Raw genomic sequence first — 22,002 nt, 5'->3', positions numbered from 1 at the left:
GGAACCAATTTGGTCAGCATGAACAAGTTGGGCTCATGGGCTAATTTATTGCTGAAGGACTCTAATAATTAGTTGGCAAATTAAATTGAATGAAGAATCTAAATTTTTTTTCAATCAAAAAAAAATTGTGGCAGAGCTGCTATAAATGGCAACACTACTACTGGTGCGAACTTGGGGGATGGGAGTCACAGCGCTGCTCCAAAAGGCGAGACTGCCCAGTCATAATGTCAACAGCTTTAAACAGCCTGTTAAAGGAGCTAACAATATTTTATTTTAAAATCCTGCAATCGCGAGGTCTGTGTGAGGTGGCAGACTTGAGGGGCGGCAGACTCTGGGGGAGCAGTGGAGCAGTGCATGGCATCAGAAATGGGGAGATGACGCCCATCCCCTTTCTTCACTGAGAATGAGAAACAGAACAGGTGACCCTACAGGACAGTGACCACTCCAGAAAACCAGTGGTGAAGGACCCACACAGGCTGCAGGTGACTTGCGGTTGGGCCTGTGGGAAACTGACTCATGGGAACCAGGTATCAGATTCGCGATTCGATAGGGTGCTGAGAGTAAGAAGGGTGCCTGAGGGGCCTTGCCTCCTGATCATGTCAGAGGTTTGGATTTGGAGCTTGGGTTGCCAAAAGGTGAAACAGAAGACTGCGGCTGCAGAGGCGAATTCACGGACACTCAGTGACTCTGAAGGGACTCTTTTGCTTCTCTTTTTCTCTTACTGTGAGGGGCACCAAGCAACATTAATGGTGACTTTTTGTCTATACTATTACATCACAATAAAGAAATCTTGAATATCCAAACTAACTATTCCAAAACATCAAAAATTAAACATACCGTACAAGTGGTTGCTCTAAAAAAAGTTTCAGGAGAATTACTGACCTGACAAATTTGATGGCTTGATCTCTGGCATTAACAACTCTCTGTCCCACTCCCAAGAGTGCAACAGATGTGGTACCTTCCTCACCATCCACCATTAAAATTATGTTCAATAATCTACGAAACAGGTAGAGCAACATCTGGAAAGATATTTAAAATCCTATTAATCATTATTTATTATTTAAATAATGTGCAGAAATAAACAATATGGAAACTTTCACAGCAATACCTCTTTGACATCACCATGGATAGGCGAGCACAGTAATTTCAGACCGTAATAAGCAAGCTCAGACAAAGACTTCATTCCTTCTAAGTTTCTAGCAAACAAAGAGAGTAAGTTGCATTAAAATATCCATTAAACATGATTTTCAACTTGACAGATAAGTTTAGTAAAAATATTCTACAAATGTTGTTAGCTTCTAAATGTTGTCCAAACTTCCTATCCAAAAATCTCAAAGCTGGTTAACAGATACCTTGGAAAATCAAAAGCAGTGAGTCTCTCACCACTTAACTTTGCATTATTGCTAGGTTACCAAAGATGACCTTCCATTTCCAACAACATATCCCACCTGCCATGTACTTATCCATTTACTCAGTTTGTCCACGTTCCTCCAAAACCTCTCCTTACTCTCAATCCTGCTGAGTGTAATATCCAGCATTTCCTGTGTAACTCTCTAGCAGAATTACACTGAATCATTATATAAGACTGCTAATCAAGTAATTTAATCACAACTTTGAATTTGCATACTTACAATGAATCTGAAAGTTCTATTCCTCCAGGTACAAGTTCAAAGTTGGTCAGTTCAGTGAAAAGCTGCACAAAGTAAAAATAGCTCCAAATTAAAAATACGAATATACTGTTTCATAATCAAATATTTCTTAAATCCTCAGTTACAGAACTCAGAAACAATATTCCACAAAACCAATTCCTGTATCAACTTCTTCTAAATAAAGGATTGCAACATATCCACATGCAATCTGCTTATTTTTGAATCCCTGCTATTTTTCAACATATCCATAAATGTACAGGGTTGGTAGGTTAATAAGTGTATTTGGATAGCATGGGATCATGGGTTGGAAGGGCCCATTATAGTGCTGTTTTACTAAATTTAAAATTAAATAAAATTAGAAATGCACGTTTTATACCTTGGCCCCTGCAACCTACAGGACCGAGCCTACGTCACAAATTCCCACCCTGGTCCGGGAGTGCACGGCCCTCTCTCTCTCTCCACCTTCTAACCTTCCCAACCCTCCCCATCCTCCCTTGGTTCCTTCCTACCTTCCACCTCCTGATTCCTCCCCTCCCTGACATCCTCCACCCCACTGAACCTCCCCTTACCTGGTCTTCATTATCCCCTCCGACCTTCCCTTTTCAGAGACTGAACACTCTGTCCTCATAGAGACCTCACTTTTGTCCCCCTTCGCCCACAGCTTAATGAGTTCCATGCATGCCATGATGTTGAACTCTTCTTCCACAATGACGATTCTCCACCCCCCACCAGATATTTTCACTCCCTTTAAAAGATCTCCTCCTCCTGGTCACCTTGTTCCAGTTTTCTACCTGCTCTGAACCTTTATATTTCCAATTGCCACCATGACATCAACTGTATCTCACTCCCTCGGAAGGCTTGGCCCTCCACTCTCTCTGCACCAAATTGAACCTCACCATCAAAAGTGCAGAGAAGGGTGGCACTGTTGTGGTCTGACGCACTTACCTCTATCTGGCTGAAGCCAGACGACAAATCTCAGACACCTCCTCTTACTCACCCCTCCAACAGTATCCCACTAAAACTCATCAAGCCACTGTATCGTGCACCATCTCTGAACTCATCACTTCTGGTCACCTCCCTGACATGGCCTCCAACCTTAGTGTTTCCCAAGTCCAAACCGCCTACCCAAGATCCACAAACCCAATTGTTCCAGCAGACCTGTCATATCCGTGTGCTCCAACCCCAATGAATTGGTCTCTGCTTATTTCGATTCTGCTTTGTCCCCCCGGTCCAGTCCCTTCCCACTTACATCACCAATTGCACTTCACACGTCCTCCATCATTTCAACAACTTCCAGTTCCTCGAACTCGATTGTCTCATATGGATACTCAATCCCTATACACCTCCATCCCCAATACTGAAGGCCTCAAAGCCCTTATTTTTTTCTGGACAATAGAACCAACCAGTCTCCCTCCACCATCACCACCCTCCTCTAGCTGTCAGAACCTCAATAATTTCTTCTTTGACTCATCCCACTTTCTCCAGGTTAAAGGGATAGTCATGGGTACCACATGGGCCCCAGCTATGCCTGACATTTTGTTGACTATGTGGAGAAATCCATGCTACAAGCCTACATAGGTAAGGCCCCTCAACTCTTCCTCCGCTACATTGATAACTACTTTGGTACTGCCTCATGTACCTATGTTGACTTCATCCACTTTGCTGCCAACTTTCACCTGACCTCAAATTCACTTGGTCCTTCTCTAGCAACACTTTCCCTTTCCTCAATCTCTGTCTCCATCTCAGGAGACAAATTCTCGACAGACATCTTCTATAAACCCACCAACTCCCAGAGCTACCTCGACTACACCTCTTCCTACCATGTCCCCTGCAAGGATTCCATTCCAATCTCTCAATTCTTCCGGCTTTGTCACATCTACATCCAGGATGAGAACTTCCATGCCAGATCATCAGAGATTACTTTTTTTGAATATTTTATTTTGGATTTTCAAAGACTCATGCAAATTCAACAATACATTACATTCTTTTCCCACGCAATATAATTTAGAGTCCGACCCCCCCTCCCCCCAACCCTTGCTCCCTCCCTTCCCCATCCCTTAAATTATACAAATACAAAAGCATAAGAATACAGAAATACAAAAACCGCATAAATACGGTGAAATCAACAATTCCCCTTATGGCTAGAGAATCCTGAACTTTAAATAAAAATAGGTGGGGGCAAAAACACGTCGTCTGTGCCACATTCCCCAATTCACACTCTTAGTCATTTTATTGTTTCTTTTCTCTTATTCACTTATTTGGTGGGGGGGGGATGAAGGGATGTCCAGATTATATCTGCACACCTATCTGCTTCAGATAAGGTTGCCACACTTCAATGAATTTGTCATATCTCTTCCTTAAATTTTAAGTGATTTTCTCTAGGGGAATGCAATGCTGTATTTCTGTATTCCGTCATACGATGTTTAGCTGGGAGTCAGACTTCCACATAACCACTATACACTTCCTGGCTACTGACAGATTAATCTTCACAATTTGGTGTTTGGACAGTCTAAACTATACTACCTTAATATCCCCCTGAAGGTACAGCTCCAGATCTTGTGGAAAATCCACTTTTGTAATCTTTTCAGAATGTCCCAAGTCTTCCCAGAAGGATCTCACCCTTGCAAACAGTCAGGTGGAGAAGACAAAAATTCCAACCTCCATAACACACCTCAAACACATTCCTGAAATTTGTAAAGTGTAATTTTTTAAGTGTGAGGTTCAACTGATGCAAAAAATTATATTGCACCAGCATGTGTCTGGCATTGACAATTCCCGTCATGCTATTCAAACACAAATCTTCCCACCATTGTTCATCAATTGTTATGCCCAAATCTGACTCCCATCTTTCCCTTGACTGATGTAAGCCCAGTTTTGGGCCCTTTCTTAGGAATACACCTTGAGAAAAATGTACACACATTTCCCTATTGAATTGGAATCTCCATGTCACTACAGTCAGGCAGGGTAATTGTTGGTCCCAATTTATGCTCTGCTCGATAACTGCCTTTTTGTTGACTATGTGGAGAAATCCTCAACTGCTTGAATGACATGAGCTTCCCTTGATTACAATCCTCAATACAACTGTCCAGGATCTTATTGCCCAAAGTCATAGGTATTAAATTGTTCTGGGACAAGGGTGTTTTAGGAGATATCACCACCTTCAATCCATTACATCAAATAATTTTTTGCGACATCTGGCACATATGTTTTATTATAGGGTTATCAGTTTTTTAAAAAAAGATCAATTTGATGTCCTGCAATCTCCTGCAATCTTCTCCCCTATCACATGTAGCCCAATTTATGCCCAAGAAGGGGGACTGCCCAGTATTATTTTTTTTATTTAGATCTGGAGTTTTAAGGCCCTCAATTTATATTCCCATGTCACTTTTCCATGGAGACTCTAGATACCTTACCGTTCGAAAAAAAGTTTCTGACACATTCATTGAGCATTTTAAAGAAGGAGATGATCTCCTTCTTCAAACAATATGGCTTTTCCTATATCAAACTCAGCACTCACTGCATATCCTCCATTACCCGCACATCTGCCCTGGCCCCCCTCTGCAACAAGGACAGAATTCCTCTTGTCCTCATCTACCACCCCACCAGCCTCTGCACCCAATATATCCTCCTCTGCCATTTCCGCCTCCTACTACGTGATCCCACCACTAGACACATTTTGTTTTGAATATTTTTTTTCCAAGACTCACACAAATCCAAAACAACAATACAATCTTTCTCAATGATATATTACATTCAGGGTCCATTTTTCCCTTCTGCCCAATACTCTCCCTTCCCTCCCATACCAATAGCACAAGGAAAAGATTACAAAAATTAAACAAACATAAAGAACCAAAAATCTAGAGTCACAGACCCTTAAAGGAACCAAATATATGAAAAAGATACGAACAAGAGCACATCATCTGTCCCACAACCCACTTTATTTATCTCAATCGTTCCACTACATGACTACAAGTACAGATTTTTACCTTCTACCTATATCTGCGTACCACCTATGTGTGGCAGATAAGGCTGCCATACCCTAACGAATATGTCATATTTTCTCATTAAATTGTATGTGATATTCTCCAGGGAAATACAACTCAGTAACTTCATATTCCATCGTGTAATGTTTAGTTGGGAGTCAGGCTTCCATGCGATCGCTATACACTTCCTGGCTACCGACAAAGTATCTGGACAGTTTAAAACTCATATCCATAATGTTTCTCAGAAGGTACAATTCCAGATAGTCACATATTCCCCTTTCAGACTTCCACAAGGATCGCTCTCTCCATGGCTCCCTTGTCGTCTCCTCCCTCCCCACCACTTGTCCCTTTGGAACTGCAGGAGATGCTCCACTTTTGCCCACACTTCCTCCCTCAGCACCATTCTGGGCCCTAAACAGTCCTTTTAAGTGAAGCAACATTTCACTTGTGATTCTGCAGGGGTCAGTTACCGCATTCAGTGCTCCCGCTGTGGTCTCCTCTACATCAGAGAGACTGAACGCAAACTGGGAGATGGCTTTGTTGAGTACCTTGGCTCTGTCCACCACAATAGCATGGCTCTCCCAGTGCCACCCATTTCTATTCTCCATCCCATTCCCTCGCCAACATGTCTGTCAATGGTCTCGTACTTCCAGACTGAGACCACCCGTAAATTGGAAGAACAACACCTCATCTTCCAACTGGGCAACCTCCAACTGGGTGACATTAATGTCAACTTCTCTGGCTTTCGTTAAAACCACCCCCCACCATCTCTCCATTCCCTGTCTCCTTTCGCACAGACATGATAAAATCTACCTAGTCCTTTATCACATCCAATTAACACTTTTTGTTGGTCTGGATTCCTCCCCCATTGTTTGAATTCTGAGATTTTCTGATATATCCTGCTTTTGTCTTTTTTGAATTTTCCTTGAAGAAGGGTTCAGGCCCAAAAAGTCAGCAACATAACTTTTGTCACCTATAGATGCTGAAAAGACCAGCTGAGTTTCTCCAGCATTTCGGAGTTTTACTACAATGACAGTATCTGCAGCCTTAGCGTGTCTCACACAGTTCAAAATCTATTGGTTTCTTGTGATTTACTCAATCACATCTTATTTTTTCAAATATATTCTTATCAAATTAATGGAATGCCATTCAATAGAACATTGTCAGCATTATAGAACATGCTTAATGTACATTAGAAAATGAACCACTGATTTCTAATTACATTCAATGACTTTACCAAAGGAACTCGATGATAATTGTGCTGGCTAGACATGAACTTGTAGCAAATAAAGAACTAATTAAAAACAATTAATTCTCAAACATTAGAAAATAATAAAGAACACGGGGAGCAAAACAGTACAAATAACATTTTAAAGTACTGATAATACATGCAGTACATTTACCTGCAGGCAATGGTGTGCATTATCAAGTTTCTCCTTCAAAGGAAATTTGGAGAGCAATCGCAGGAAATTTTTTAGTAGAAAGAAAATATCATCCTTGATTAGAACCAAATCATAGGTGGACAAATAAACATCATCTTCTTCATCATCTTCCTCAAGTTCATCCTAAAATGGAGCAATAAATATTAAAGGACTTATCTGTCAGGTGATGAGGAGGAATTGTTTTTTTTCCCCCCAGAGTGTGGTGAATCTATCAAATTTTCTGCCCAAGGAAGCAATAGCATTAAATATATTTAAACGATAGAGATTTTTGAATGGTAAGGGAATTAAAATTATGGGGGGAAAAAAGCAGGTAGCAGGAGCTGAACTCGACATGCCAAACAGCCTACTCCTGCTCCTATTATGTCCTTGTGCACCCTGTGAACACCTGAGCAATTATTAACTCAATAGATTTCATCTGGGTAATCATAAAACATGGAATTCCAAAATATTTTCAGCACAGGACTAAGCTATTTGGCTCAGTGTGTTAGGTCTTAACTAAAATAACCCTCTTGCTACCTGGCCTCACAGCCCTTTCTCCCACTACCTAGCAAATTTTCTTTCCTTATTCATGGTCAGTGTATTCCAGCCTTGTTTTCTTTTCAGCTCGTGCAATGCAAATATTTTTTATGTAGTTGGTAGGAGAGAAGTGTAGAAGAAATCAAAACTTTACTGCTCCACTGGCAAGAGGCCGCATAAACTTTGAGTCCCAAGACAAAAAAAGGTTCCAAATGGCTGATGTGAATCATACTTCAAACAGTAAATCAACAACAATGAGTAGCATTACAGAGAAAAGGTGGAAAATTTGTGATATGGTGTGAGAGTAACAACCTGAGTCTCAATGTGAAGGAGATGATGGTGGACTTCAGGAGGACCAGGAACAACCACCCTCTACTACACATCCATAAATCTGTAGTGGAGAGAGTGGAGAGCACCAAGTTACTTGATGTCCACTTAACCTAATGTGAATACACATCTCCCCACTTGTCAGGAAGATTGAAGCAGGCAAGGGTTCTGGCTACCATCATGTCAACCTTCTACTGGAGTTCTATCAAGAGTGACCTGGCTGGCTGCATCATATTGCGGTGCATTTACTGCAGTGAAATGGATCGGAGTTCAATCCACAGGACCACGAGTGGCAGAGAGGATTACTGGAATCTCCCATTAACATGATCTTCAGGGATAATTTTCTGAAGAGGGCGTGCAAAATCGTTGAGGACTCTTTCTACCTCACACACAGCATCTTTGACCTTTTCCCAACGGGAAAGAGATACAGGAATATCAGGCACCAGAATCACGAGGCTGAGAAACAGCTTTTCTCCACCACAGGCACCGACAATGCTACAGGACCAAAGGAACTGCCCACACTAACCATCTGACTTTCAGATTTACCAAATGACATTTATTTATTTGTATATATGAATACTTATCCTGCCTATGTAATGTTTGTCTACATGTACATTATGACTGGTTATGTGTCAGTAATTTTTGCACCAAGGATTGGAGAATACTGTTTCTTTGGGTTGTCTTTGTGCAATCAGATAATAAATGACTTTTTTTTACATCACTCCCTATTCTCTTCCCATTCACTTTATTCACATAACCTCTATTCCTTGACCTCTTCACCAATAGGGACAGCATCTCTGTTCAGACACATCATTGTTTTATATTTATCAAATTTTCTTGGCCTCCTCATCCCAGGAACTACTCTTGTAACTCTTTTCCAGAAGCTAATGCCCTCACAGCATTTCACTGATGTGGTGACCAGAGGGAAATGATACTCCAGCAGAGGCCAAATCTGCATTTTATAAAAAGATTAAAATTACTTTCCTGCTTTTCTATTCAGTGCTTATATTGGTAAAGCCCAAAAATATGACTGGCTTATTAACTATTTTCTCAACTTTCCTTGCCACTTTCGATGATTTGTGCACACAAACTCTGCTCTTGCATTCACCTTAGATAACAATCTTTTATTCTGTTTTGCCTCTCCTCATTCTTTCTAACAAAATACTTCACATTTTTCAGCACAAAATTTCACATCATGCATCCACCGATTCCAATGCCTTGGTTATATCTTGCTGCAGCCTACCAGTCATTTGCAATTAGCAATATCAAAGTTGTGTGTCATCTACAAATTGAGAATTTATATAATGCACCCCAAGGCTCAGTCATTAATATTGATGAGGAAAAAGTATGCCCCTAAACTGACCCCTGGAAAAAAACACCACAAATCACCTACATCCAGTTCACAAAAAACAATCTTTTACGATGATTATGTTGTATGTTACTGACCCAACAATATCCATTCTATTACTTGCTTCATCTTCATAAGCACCCTATTATTAGACACTATCAAAACCTTTTTTGAAGTCCACATTGACTGTATTATCCTCATCAACTTTATCCATTACCTTATCAGCAAATTTTACTAAATGGCTTAAAATATAATTTGCCCTTAAAGAATGTGCGCTGGAAAAGAATGTAATGAATCCATGATCCTCCAGGTGACCACCAATCCAATCCCAGATCAATGATTTTACATTGAACAACCTTCTGACGAGAGAATAAACAAACTTGACAGGCTTATCCTTACTCTTTCTGAACATGTAACATTTGCCATTCTTTACTCATCTGGCACATTCCTTTATCCAAACAGCATTAAAATATAGTCAATTTTCCTATGATTTCCTGTCATACTTCCCTCAATATCCTAGAATGCACACAATAAAGTTCCGATGGCTTATCTACTTTATAGTCAGTCAACTTTTCTCATTCCTCCAATTTATCAGTATTTAATGTATCCAATGTTTCAGCTATCTCTTCCTTCTCTATTTCTTTGGAAGCACCTTTTTCCCTGATGAAAATGCTGAAAGCACCTGAGCAGTACCCTGTGCAATTCTTCAACTTTTGCCCTTCATAGGCCCCAGTCTTCCATAAACAAGAATGGCCCAGGTTACAATAGACCAAACTCATGGAAATCTGACTTTTTGCAATTTCTCTCATAAAATTTTTAATGCATTTATTTTTCCAAGCCATGAAAGTTCGAGAAATACAAACATATTCAAGTGTTATGGATGCAGAGTCAAAACAACCAATCTTCAAAATCAAAAGTTCACATGCAACCTCCCTGCAACGATCAAACAGATGCTCCATCTCTAAGAATGCAGCTGCCAATTCAAAGCAGGAGCTCACTCAAGAGGTTTGGAAAGGGACAAAGCAAATCTTTTCTTTTGATACTTGGAAATACTTTCTCAAACACTGTAACATCCGCTGATACTTCAAGGACAACAAAATGACCAGTTGGATATTCTGGGGTATTCTGATATGAAGTACAAGAAGAAATGTGTTCTTATTGGTTTACAGACAGTTCTCCAGAACAGAATTTTGATATAACCCAGGGATTGCTTGTATTGCTCTATTATTATTCACAGTAATACAAAATGATTTTGGATTCCCACCTATATTGGCATTAATCCATTCTCATCTTTTAACATCTATCAGAAACATCTGAATTATTTCAACTTGCTGTGTATAATGATTTGATTCACAATTACCATAGATTTGACTTCCCAATCTATTACAACACATATGGAATCCTGAACAATTTTCTTGACACCATCAAAAACAAAATCTCTTACTTCTCTTTTGCTAAGGCTCTACTGATTTTAAGTTACATACCTCATTCTCTTTCTGTCTAACAGGTCTAGCTCGCTTCCTTCCTTTTCGATCACCTTGAGAACACTTCATCTGGACATCTTTCTTCCGTTTTCGATATCCTCCTTCTGCGGCAGACCAGCTCTTTTTAATAGTATCCAGGCATTTGTTAAATAGCACTGGATGGAAGATACGGTTGGCAACACTTCCTATAAAAAAAATTTAAAACTGTATAATGAAGACTGAAAAATATCAAGCAAAGTAATATCTCCATTCATGATATTTCAGGGGCGACACGGTTGGCATAGAAGTTAGCACAATGCTGTTATAGCGCCAGGGACCTGGGTTTGAATCTGGCGCTGTAAGGAGTTTGTACATTCTCCCTATATTTGTGTGGGTTTTCTCAGGGCTCTGATTTCCTCCAACCGTTCAAAACGTACCAGGGGTGCAGGGTGGCATGGACTCGTGGGGCAAAATGGCCCATTACTGTGCTGCATGTCTAAATTCTAAAAAAAAACCGTTCTTAAGGTATTTATGTCATCTCTATCAAAACAAATTACTTCTTCTTTGGAGCAAATTGTTAACTCTTTCTTTTACCATATATGTTGCCTCTCTTGCTAAGCTTTTCCAGCATCTCAGTTTCTGATACTGTAAATGCGTTAGCCTGATATTCAGCAAGAAATTAGGAGGGTAATTGTGGATGATCAATCAGTTGGAAAAACTCAGCAGGTCCAACAGCATCAGCAGGAGAAAAAAATGTCAACATTTCATCAAGATTGAGAGCGTAGAGGGGAGATAATGTTAGTGTAGGAGGGATTGGACAGGGGATCATTTGGTGGAGATGGGGATGGGGGGGGAAGAAAGAGAACCAAGCTTGAGCTTGCAAAAATATTTTTTGTATAATCACATCCACACACACAGTGATTTTATGACTTCAATCTCGCTCTGTCAACTGCAACAGCATGGATCTCCCAGTGCCCAATAATTTCTTCCACACTCCATTGCCACATTGGTAACAGGTCGGACCATGTTTAGGCCACTCATAAATTAGAGGAACAATACTTGATATTCCATTCGGCAGTCTCCAACTAGACAGCCTCAATTTTGCCTTCTCCAATTTCCATTAACCCCCTCCCTCATTTGTTTTTTTTCCTTTAAGCCCTTGCATCCCTTCCTGATGCTCCTACCCTCTTCGCTTTCTTCTCCGATAAGCTATCATTTCTCAGTTTCTTTCCTCTTCCCATCTGTATTCACCTATCACCTGTTAGCATGAGCTCCTCCACCCACCCTGCCTTCCTATTCAGACATCTTCCTAGTTTTCAATATTCTGAAAAGGCTTAGGCCCAAAACATTGACTGCCTTTGCTTTCCACGATGCACAATGACCTGCTGTGTTTCTCCAGCACATTTGCGTTCCACACTAAATCCCAACATCTGCAGATTTCTTGTTTACCTTTGTAAACCATGGACTATTACTAATAAGCTTTGCTTTTCCAAACTTTTCTCTTTTCTTTAATTGTTAGTCATTGGTCCCAATTCTATTGTTCGTTAGTTTAAAAAGAGATTTCTGTTATAGATTCCATTGCTGTGCAATTTATGGACTATATAATCTCACCTGGAATTTCAAGTAGTAAGAAATACAGTCCAGCTGCATTTAAAGCATATCGTCTCTGGATGATGGTAGCCTTCTTATTCTGAACAATGTGGATAAAGTGAGACAACACAGCAACAAGGGCTCTGTGGGAGAGATTATTCTCAACAAACAACGCCCAAATATCCTAAAAGGGGAAAATGGACTGATGTTAAGAAAAATTTGATAAAAAAAATACACTAAAGGAATTTAGTGCATTTTAATGTAATTTGACGCTCTTTGATTATCACCAATAAACTTCAACAAAATGTGGGAAACAACTTTTATATCAAAGCTTTCCAGCACTAGGTCAATATTAACAGAGGGAGATGTAAATAGTTAGCATAATAGAAAGCCAAACAATACGAGAAGCAGGACAGAGATAGCGTGTAAAGATCATAACATTGGTAAGCATGGGGGGGGGGGGGGGGGGGGGCGGGTGCAGAAGAGGAGCTGTATGGTATTACAAGTTAACTAAACTGGGTTAAATTGACAAAATAACAGATACTTAAATAACCTGCAAATAGGATTTGTTATTTTGCCTAGGAGGATTGATGCATTATTCTTAGTTCTCATTCTAGTAAACAGAGACAATAAATCATTAATCCTATTAAATTACACATTGCGAACTACCAGGAACTCAAGAATACTTCCAGACAATTATATATGCAGTACAGAAAATCCCTGACTTTACTCAAGAGTATGAATCTGGGTGAAGTTTCTAATTTTATGCAAATTGGATTTAATCGGAAGAAAAGATTTACTATTTTACTTTTTAAATTAATGGAAAGTAAAATAGTAAACATGAATATTCTTCCAATGGGATAGTGAGTTTCTATCCTATATTCTACGCTCTGCATTAATATAGTATTTTACAATACACTGAAAACATGGATTAAGTAGACTGTAAAAACTAAAAAAATCTAAAGTAGAAAGTATTTGAGCATTAACTTCTATTAATTAGTGTTTCCTTGTTTGTACAATGAGATAGTAGTGGCAGTAGGACTTCATCTTATTAATCAGATAAGGAAGAAGGAAGGGTTGGAGATGATTGCATTGGTGCTGCCAACAACACAAGATGAAGGCACAGGTAGCGGTTCAATATTCAGAACTAACGTCATGGGATGCAATGCACAGCAACTTTTTGTTCTCCCCAAAGACAGAGTAGGGATCTTATCATATTTACTTTAAAAAAATCTACAGCCTTAATAGAAAACAAGAAACAAAGACAAGAATGCCTTTCACTACCATTGAATTAATGTCAGAAAGATCCTAAACATATGCAATACTTACACCCACTTCTGTAGCTTGGTGTGGCTGGTCAGTGAATTTAATAATACTGTTATAAAGTTGGGAGAATGCCTCAAGTTCATTTTCTGTAATATCTTCCTCCAAGCATACATCTAACGGTTCGGTCTCAGTAAAATCTACTTCCCATATTGTATCCACCCATACTGAAAATAAAAACACCACATTTAATACACAAAATATAAAACAAGACTTAAAGACACAGCTAATTTTATGTTCCTGTTTGGACTCCAGTCAAATCAAATGAAGAGCTCTCCTCATAAAATACATCAGTGATTCAAGAACCCCAATATATTATCTTGACATTCAATAAGATCCAAGGTGAACTTCTGCCTCATCTAGATATGCCTCAGTTTACAGCCAAAAAAAAAACAACTGATTTCAGTCCTGGGTACACAGTTCTTCTCTTGGTTAAAAAATTCCAAAGATTAAAAAATTTTTGGGGAAAGATATTCCTCCTCATCTCAACTCTACTGCATGATTTTAGGATTACAAAAGTGAAATTTTCATACATCACAAGAATGAGAAAATTGTCCATGAATTACCACCTGGTTGCTAGTAGTGGACATTTAAATACATTAAGAATGATTTAAAAAAAGTTTATATTACAAAGGCAGCTATCATTGCCAGCTCTTCCTGTATTCTATCCATCCCATTCCTTATTTCTCTGTAATCAATTCTTTCTGACATGCCATTTGATCTTTCCACGATTCTTTGACACTGCCTCATGAGAAATGATTTACAGTAACCAACTAATCTTTCATTGAGCTTTGGATGGTGGGGGGGTGGGGCCGCAACACCTGAGATGGGGGAGGCATACATGAAAAACAGTCTCCCATAGGTGGCATCCAAGGTCAGGATGTTAGGAGCTAATTTACCTCAATAAAGAGAACATATTTGTGCCAGGATTTCAAATCTCAAGTTCAAAGTTTAAATTTATTGTCAGAGCACATGTATGACATCACATACAACCCTGAGAATCTTTTTCCTACAGGCCACGCAGAATTTCTACTCTTCAGTAGTCAAGAAAAAGAAACATCTACAAAAGAGAAATGTAAACAAACTGACTGTGCAACCATAGAGAATTTATTTTCAGTAATAAATGACATACAGTCCTGAAATGAACCTGAGACTATTTAGGAGTCTGATGGTGGAAGGGTAGCAACTGTTTCCTGAACCTGGTGATACAAGTCTTGTGGCCCATAGATCTCTTGACAGATGGCAGCATGTTCTTTGGATCCTTGATGATTGCTGTTGCTCTCCGACACCAGCATTCCATGTAGATTTTCTCCATGGTGAAATACTGGGCTGTGTCCACAACCTTTTCCATGGCTTTTCGCTCATATCAGCCTACGATGTAACTGATCAGCACACTTTCCATGATACATCTGTTGAAGTTGCCGCAGTTTCCAATGTCATACCAAACCTCTACAAAGTCCTGAGGAAGTAGAGGCATTCTTCATGATGATATTAGTACACTGGGTCCAGGAAAGGTCCTCCAAGATAATAGTATATTGGGTGCAGGAAAGGTCCTCCAAGATAGTAGTACATTGGGTCCAGGAAAGGTCCTCCAAGATAGTAGTACATTGGGTCCAGGAAAAGTTCTCCAAGATAGTGACTCCCAAGAATTTAAATTTGCTTAGCCTATCCACCTCAGATTTCCCCAATGATCCAGTGATACACCCCTGGTTTTCCTTTCCTAAAGTCTACAATCATTCCTTGGTTTTGGAGATATTGAGTGCGTGATTGTTGAATGGTGCATGTAATGGAAGATTTAAATCGTGTTTTTTAACTTTTGCAGCCTTTGCTTCTACAAGCCTGAGAACCTGCTTATTTTTTAGAATCAGCAGACATAAGCTAAATTCCACCGAGGGGCCCAGAGATGCAGTTATCTGACAAATATGACATCTGTGTACCAGGAACATTTAATTTTCCTGCTTGTTTTGGTCACAGACTGGCAGAGGCCTAGCCTTGATGCATAATAAACTATTGTATTCAAAGTGATACGCTGAAAGTTGTGTTATTCGATAGAACCCTAGGCGTGGTAGCTTGCTCGCTTATCTTTCTTTCTGTGCTGGGAATAGGTGCTTGAGTAAGCAGGTTTTGGGTAATATAAGCCATGGTCCCACTGCTGAAGTTTGAGACTCTCCGAGAGGTGGCAACATCTCTCAGCAAGAAGAACTTCTAGAGTCTAGCCAATGTCCAGGTCGGGGGAGGTGGAGAAGCTGCTACCCGACAGCCTACTACAAGTGTGCGGTCGTTGCCCCACTTCGGCAGTTGGGACCAGTCCAGGCGTTGATAAGTATAATTGGGAAGGGCTTGCATATTGTAGTTTGATATCAGCTTTAGAATTTGTTATAAAGATTTGTATAAACTGAAGTGCTCTCGGTGTGTGTGTCTATTTTCTTTCGGTAGCTCAAACACTGTGACCAATATAAAACGAACAAAGTGAGAGGTACAAGTTTTACCCAGGATAATTGGCGTAGTCGGCAGGATTGGTCTCGAGATGTTTCGCTGAAAGAAAGAGGTGAACCCTGAGCAGTTCTTGATTCAGGATAACTTCCAAAGACGATGGGTTTGGCATGTTGGCCAATACCCTGTCTTTGTTGGGACCACCCATTAGTTGGGATGAGAGGTTAGATCCATCAAGTGCACCTCTGGGAGAGCGGGTTGCCACTTTCCTTCGAGAAAGTAAATTTCCTGTTAAAAAGGGGAAGCTGACGGACGATTTTTGGCTGCTGGCCACAGCCTTACGCCGCGCCGTTCTGCGAGAAGCAGAATCTGTTCAAAGAGAAGTAGAATCCCAGCACAAGAGAGAGCAACTAGAGGAGGAGCTAGAAGCCAGGCGACAACGCTGTTCCATGATGAGCAAGATTGTTCGCACCAGTCAGGACCGAGCCAAAGAATGGGAGGATAAGCATGTCCAAATGATCTGCCGTAATATTAAACTCTGGCAGCAGCTCTGTGCAGATAAGGAAAGACATGGAGTAGAACCCGATCCACATCATATTCGTGCCACGATAAGGAATGGCGATGATCCTGATGTAATTGATGATTGGGATGGGAATATCTAGAATGACGACAATGGTAATGCAGATACCCCTTGCCATGTGCCTGACATACTACCCTCTCCACCCGCTGTTCATGCCCGCCCCGTAAGGCAGCAGACTTCCTAAACAGACAGAGACAGAAGGGGGGAAGATGTAAGGTTTATCTGCACAGAGCTGCCGCCAGAGTTTAATATTATGATCACATTTGTGATTACCCAGGTATGTTTAATTCCTTTGTTGGTGCAGGTATGAGAGCTAGGCTTGCTTCTAAGCTTTTAATCACCTTTGGAGTCTGTAGTTGCCATTTTTCAACATGAGGACCAGAGTTCTGCCAATGCAAGTCAAAGAAGCCATTGAGGCTGAAAAACAGAAATAATACAGTAGGAGACATCGCCCAATTACCAAAAGCAACAGTATGGACCATCATTGAGAAGGAAGTGCATACTGGTGAGCTCCGTAATTGCAGAGGGACTGGTATTCAAGGAAAACCTCCACTACTGATGACAGGAGAATTCTCATCATAATGAAGAAAAATCCCCAAACACCAGTCCAATAGATCAGAAACACTCTTCAGGAGGCAAGTGTGGATCTTTCAATGACTGCTGTCTACAAGACTACTAATGACTACAAAGAAGAGTTCATGAACAGAAATAGAGGCTACATTGCAAGATGCAAACCATGAGTTAGCCACAGAAACAGGATAACCAGATTACAGTTTGCCAAGAGTACTTAAAGGACTGTAGAATTTCTGGATGAAACTAAAGCTGCTTTCAGATGGCCACAATACCCAACTGTAAAGCCACACATTATACTCTTATGCAGTTTTCGAGTGGCCATCTGAAACCGGAAAAGCCAGCCAGGAGGTCCACTTACCTAACCCTCCTCCAGGAGGTATAATATCCTGCTTCGAGTCTCGTCTTTTGCAGCTGAAAGCAGCCGGGCTGCCAGGGGGCGGGCTGATGACATTGCAGGGTGACGTCGTCAGCCATAGATTCTTGAGAACGTTGAGGGAGATAGATTGGTGGAGAGAACTGCTATAATTTTGAACGCATGCGTGTTTTAAAAGTATTTGGTACCTGGATATTTATTTAAGGTGGTTAAAAATCATTTCCCTCAACACCCTCCCTCCCATCCCCTCGCATGATTTGTTTGTTTAATGCGACTCTCCACAGTTTCAGCTGAAAGTCAGTTTTTAAAAAAAAAGAACTAAAAGCAGCGCCCAGCCTCTCTCTTCCCGTCTCTGTCCCTCCCTGTTATCCTGTGTCACTGCCAAGGTAAGGACGATTCAGTCACAAAACGATTGGTGTCTATTTCCTTGAAACTAGCGCGGTTACCGATTATTCCTCCGTATTTCGATGTTCCTGGTGTCGGGGTGGGCGCTCCCTCGTGAGCGTGATGTTAAACAACCCCCTCTGCTGCCGACGTGCAGGACGGGGGAGTCCTCATTAGCAGGACACTGGCACTAACCCCTCAAAGTAACGATGTAGCCGGGGCTTGTGTAAAGACGTTGCGGAGTTAACTTCGCCGGACCCTGGCAGTATTTGGTACCTGGCGAATCGGGCGGGGTGAGGAAGGTGGGGGGGGGTGAGGGGGGGGAAGGAGACAGACAGCGGGAGTCAGGTGGGCGGGGGGGGGAGAGGAGACCAGCAGCGCGAGTCAAGTCATGCTTGAGTTGTTTTTTTTCAAGCATGTCTTGACACACTGTAAATGATATCAGCCAGCGTGGGTGGGACTAGGCCACTGTCCCGAGTAGCCGGCTTTCGCTGCTAGATGGCTACCAGTCAGCTGGCCACGTTCAAGTGCCAGAAGCCGCCCATTCCGTGGCCACCTAAACATGCCAGTTGAACTCCGCTAGCCGTGCCTGCAGGCGTCTATAATATTCATTGGGAACACCTAAAAAACGGCTTAAGATTAACCTGTATCAGAGTGATGGCAAAAGCATAGTGTGGAGTCACAAAGGAACTCCGCAAGATCCAAAGCATCTGTGATAGATGGTGGTTTTCACATAGGATACCACAGTACTGGCACACTTATATTCATTGATGATGCGCAGTAGCAAAATGAATTCTGAGTGGTAAAGAAACATCTTATCTGCTCAAATTCATGCAAATGCCTCCAAACTCCGCATTTCATCGTATAGTAAAGACAATGACCCCCAAACATACTGCTAAAGCAACAAAGAAGTTTTTTTTAAAGCTAAAAATTGGAAAATATCTTGAATTGCAAAGCCAGTCACTTGATCCAAATCCAATTGAACATACACTGAAGAGAAAAGGCAAGGGGACAAGCCCCCAAAACAAGCTGGAGCTGAAGACAGCTGCAGTAGAAGCTTGGCAGACTATCACCAGAACAGATACTGAGCACCTGGTGATGTCTATGAATCACAGAGTTCAAGCAGTCACTGCATGCAAGGGATATTCAACCATACACATCATTGCTTATGTCCCAAATATTATGGTGCCTGAAATGAGGGAACTTACATACAAAAAGTGCTGTCATTTCTACATGGACAAACCAAAATGTATACAAATAACCTTGAATAAAATCTGGATTATGCACTTAATTACATGTGAATTGTTTGATTACAAATTTAAAACTGGAGCACAGGGGCAAATAAAGGAACAAAAAGTGTATTTGTCCCAAATATTATGGAGGGGCACCGTGAATACCTATGATCTGTCTCTCAGCAGATTCCGAATTTCATAGTTCATCCATGGCTTCTGGGTTGGGGAAAAATCCCAAAGGATTTGCTGGGCACACACTCCTTCACAGCTATTTTGATATAACATTCAGGAGAAAAGCAAGTCCCTTCCTCTGATAGTATATGATACAGAAATAGCAAAAACCTCCATCAGGCAAAACAAAGGCACAAAAATGAATAGTACATGAACATACAACTACTCCATAACTTGTAAACATTCCATTGCAATAAAAAAATTTGGTAGTATCTAGCTAACATCAGCAACACAGTTTTCATTTGGATAACTGAAACTCTGTCAATTCTGCCACTTCAATACTTGCATCTATCTTTGCAAGTCAGAGATATTCAGTTATCCTAACAGCACTCTGATATGAACTTCTTATGGAGTTCAATTACCAAACACAATCTTATGCAGCAGTTATGCAAGTAATCTTAATGAGAAGAGGTGCAAAATAATAGGTTAAACTTGACATGACTTTCATAATATCTGTAAACGTGGACGACAGCAAGGACAAGAAACAGTGGCAATATGTAGACAAATGGAGAGAGATACAGTAAAGCGGCACTCGCTCCTGCCCCGCACTCGCTCCTGCCCCGCACTCGGCTCCTGCCCGCACTCGCTCCTGCCCCGCACTCGCTCCTGCCCCGGCACTCGCTCCTGCCCCGCACTCGCTCCTGCCCCGCACTCGCTCCTGCCCCGCACTACTCGCTCCTGCCCCGCACTCGCTCCTGCCCGCACTCGCTCCTGCCCCGCACTCGCTCCTGCCCCGCACTCGCTCCTGCCCCGCACTCGCTCCTGCCCCGCACTCGCTCCTGCCCCGCACTCGCTCCTGCCCCGCACTCGCTCCTGCCCCGCACTCGCTCCTGCCCCGCACTCGCTCCTGCCCCGCACTCGCTCCTGCCCCGCACTCGCTCCTGCCCCGCACTCGCTCCTGCCCCGCACTCGCTCCTGCCCCGCACTCGCTCCTGCCCCGCACTCGCTCCTGCCCCGCACTCGCTCCTGCCCCGCACTCGCTCCTGCCCCGCACTCGCTCCATGCCCCGTTCTCTGCCCCTTCCACAAACTGTCCGCAGCCCCCTCCCTGGCCATTACTTGACCCTCGCCCCCCCGTTACCCCGCGTTACCGGGGCTGATTCGCCGCAATCCAAACGCCTCCAGTGACTGCAACCAGAGTTCCAGCCATTACTTGCTCCGCCAAAATCCTGCGACTGCGCAGGAAACCTAACGGTCGGTCGGTCGGGCGGCCGGGAGGGGGGGGGGGTGAATCGTTTATTTTAAATTATAATTTTACTAAGTTTGTTACGACAAATATTTATATTTCCCGCTGCGGGCGGCCGATTTCGCGCATGCGTAGTGGGTTCGGGGCGGGGTTGCTGAAATTAGGGCAAAGAATGCATCTGTGCAAACAATGGGCGAGAACAGGCTGCCGTCCTTAAGATCGCGGCGCGATTTCCCGTCCGACCGATGCTGAAGGACGTTGTTTTTGGGGGGGAATGAAGCCGAATTGTTGGATTCAGACGATGGAGACAGTGGCACATGCGCACTACGTGAGGAGGGGAGGGGGGAGGGGCAAATGCGGCGGGTCGCTGCGCGCATGCGCGATGTGAGGCGAATGGTGGCAGTTGCTGAGGATCGAGGCGAAGGCTCGGAGTCGATTTGCGGCAGAAAGACGAGGATCGGCGCCAGCCTGGCGACGCTCGAGCTTCTCCAGCTTCGAGCCTCGGCCCCGCCGCCGCGTGTTTTCCCTCCGCCCCCTGCTGTCGGACAGCGAGCCGTGTCCTGCCTCCTCCCCCTGATCCGGACCGAAGGCCCCGCCAGTCGGCCGGCGCTCCATCCCCGCGGGGCGACACCATGAGCTTCTTCAACTTCGGCCAGAACGCGGAGATCGACGTGGTGCTGAACGATGCCGAGACGCGCAAAAAGGTGGAGCACAGAACGGAAGACGGGAAGAAGGAAAAATACTTCTTGTTTTACGATGGCGAGACCGTGTCCGGAAAAGTCAACGTCAACCTGAAGAATCCCGGCAAGAGGTTCGAGCATCAAGGCATTAAAGTGGAGTTCGTCGGGCAGATTGGTAGGAAGCCACTCGATCTTTGGCCTCGGCAATAGTGAATGTTACCGACAGCTCTCCTCTTTAAAAAGAAAAGCTGCTGAAGGGCACTCTGGATCTGGATCGAGGAGCATCCGTGGGAGGAAGAGAATTGTCGACGTTTCGGGTGGGAACACTGCATCAAGACTCTTGGTCAACTTAATGAAGGGTTTCGACCCGGAATGTTAACCATTCTTCCTCACTGATGCTGCCCGACCCCGCTAAATTCATTCGGCAGTTTTTATTTTTACTCCAGATTCCAGTATTTGCAGACTTGTGTGTGCAGTTTGGTTATAAGTTGGATGCCATGGGTGCTCTGTGGTTAGGGATTCTTTAATATGTGGGATATGAGTGGAAAGAAAAAAAGTTGAGAACTACTATCACTGACTCTGCTTAGTTTCCTGAAGTCCCAGTCTAGTCCTGCTCTCTGTGCAATTTGTACACTCTCCTAATGTGCAATGTGAGTGTCCCCCAGATGTTCCAATTTCCCACAACACTCT

General features: G+C 42.5%; 1 protein-coding gene across 1 annotated transcript in view; it reads right to left on the bottom strand.

Annotated features, from left to right (window-relative positions):
* Positions 1-21,247, bottom strand: part of ncapd3 (non-SMC condensin II complex, subunit D3) — a 102,820-nt gene extending 81,573 nt beyond the window's left edge. Inside the window, exons 1-9 of the mRNA XM_069896293.1 lie at positions 21,074-21,247; positions 20,538-20,574; positions 13,648-13,808; positions 12,340-12,502; positions 10,750-10,934; positions 7,036-7,197; positions 1,632-1,693; positions 1,109-1,196; positions 883-1,019 (exon numbers count right to left, since the gene is read on the bottom strand). Coding sequence (XP_069752394.1) covers positions 883-1,019; positions 1,109-1,196; positions 1,632-1,693; positions 7,036-7,197; positions 10,750-10,934; positions 12,340-12,502; positions 13,648-13,808; positions 20,538-20,574; positions 21,074-21,247 — 1,169 coding nt within the window. The remainder of the gene's footprint in view (positions 1-882; positions 1,020-1,108; positions 1,197-1,631; positions 1,694-7,035; positions 7,198-10,749; positions 10,935-12,339; positions 12,503-13,647; positions 13,809-20,537; positions 20,575-21,073) is intronic.
* Between the last annotated feature and the right edge of the window lie 755 nt (positions 21,248-22,002).

Source organism: Narcine bancroftii, chromosome 8 (genome assembly GCF_036971445.1).
Source record: "Narcine bancroftii isolate sNarBan1 chromosome 8, sNarBan1.hap1, whole genome shotgun sequence".
Taxonomy (NCBI): domain Eukaryota; kingdom Metazoa; phylum Chordata; class Chondrichthyes; order Torpediniformes; family Narcinidae; genus Narcine; species Narcine bancroftii.
Note: the sequence above shows the minus strand (reverse complement) of the source record. Positions and strands in the feature narration are given on the sequence as shown.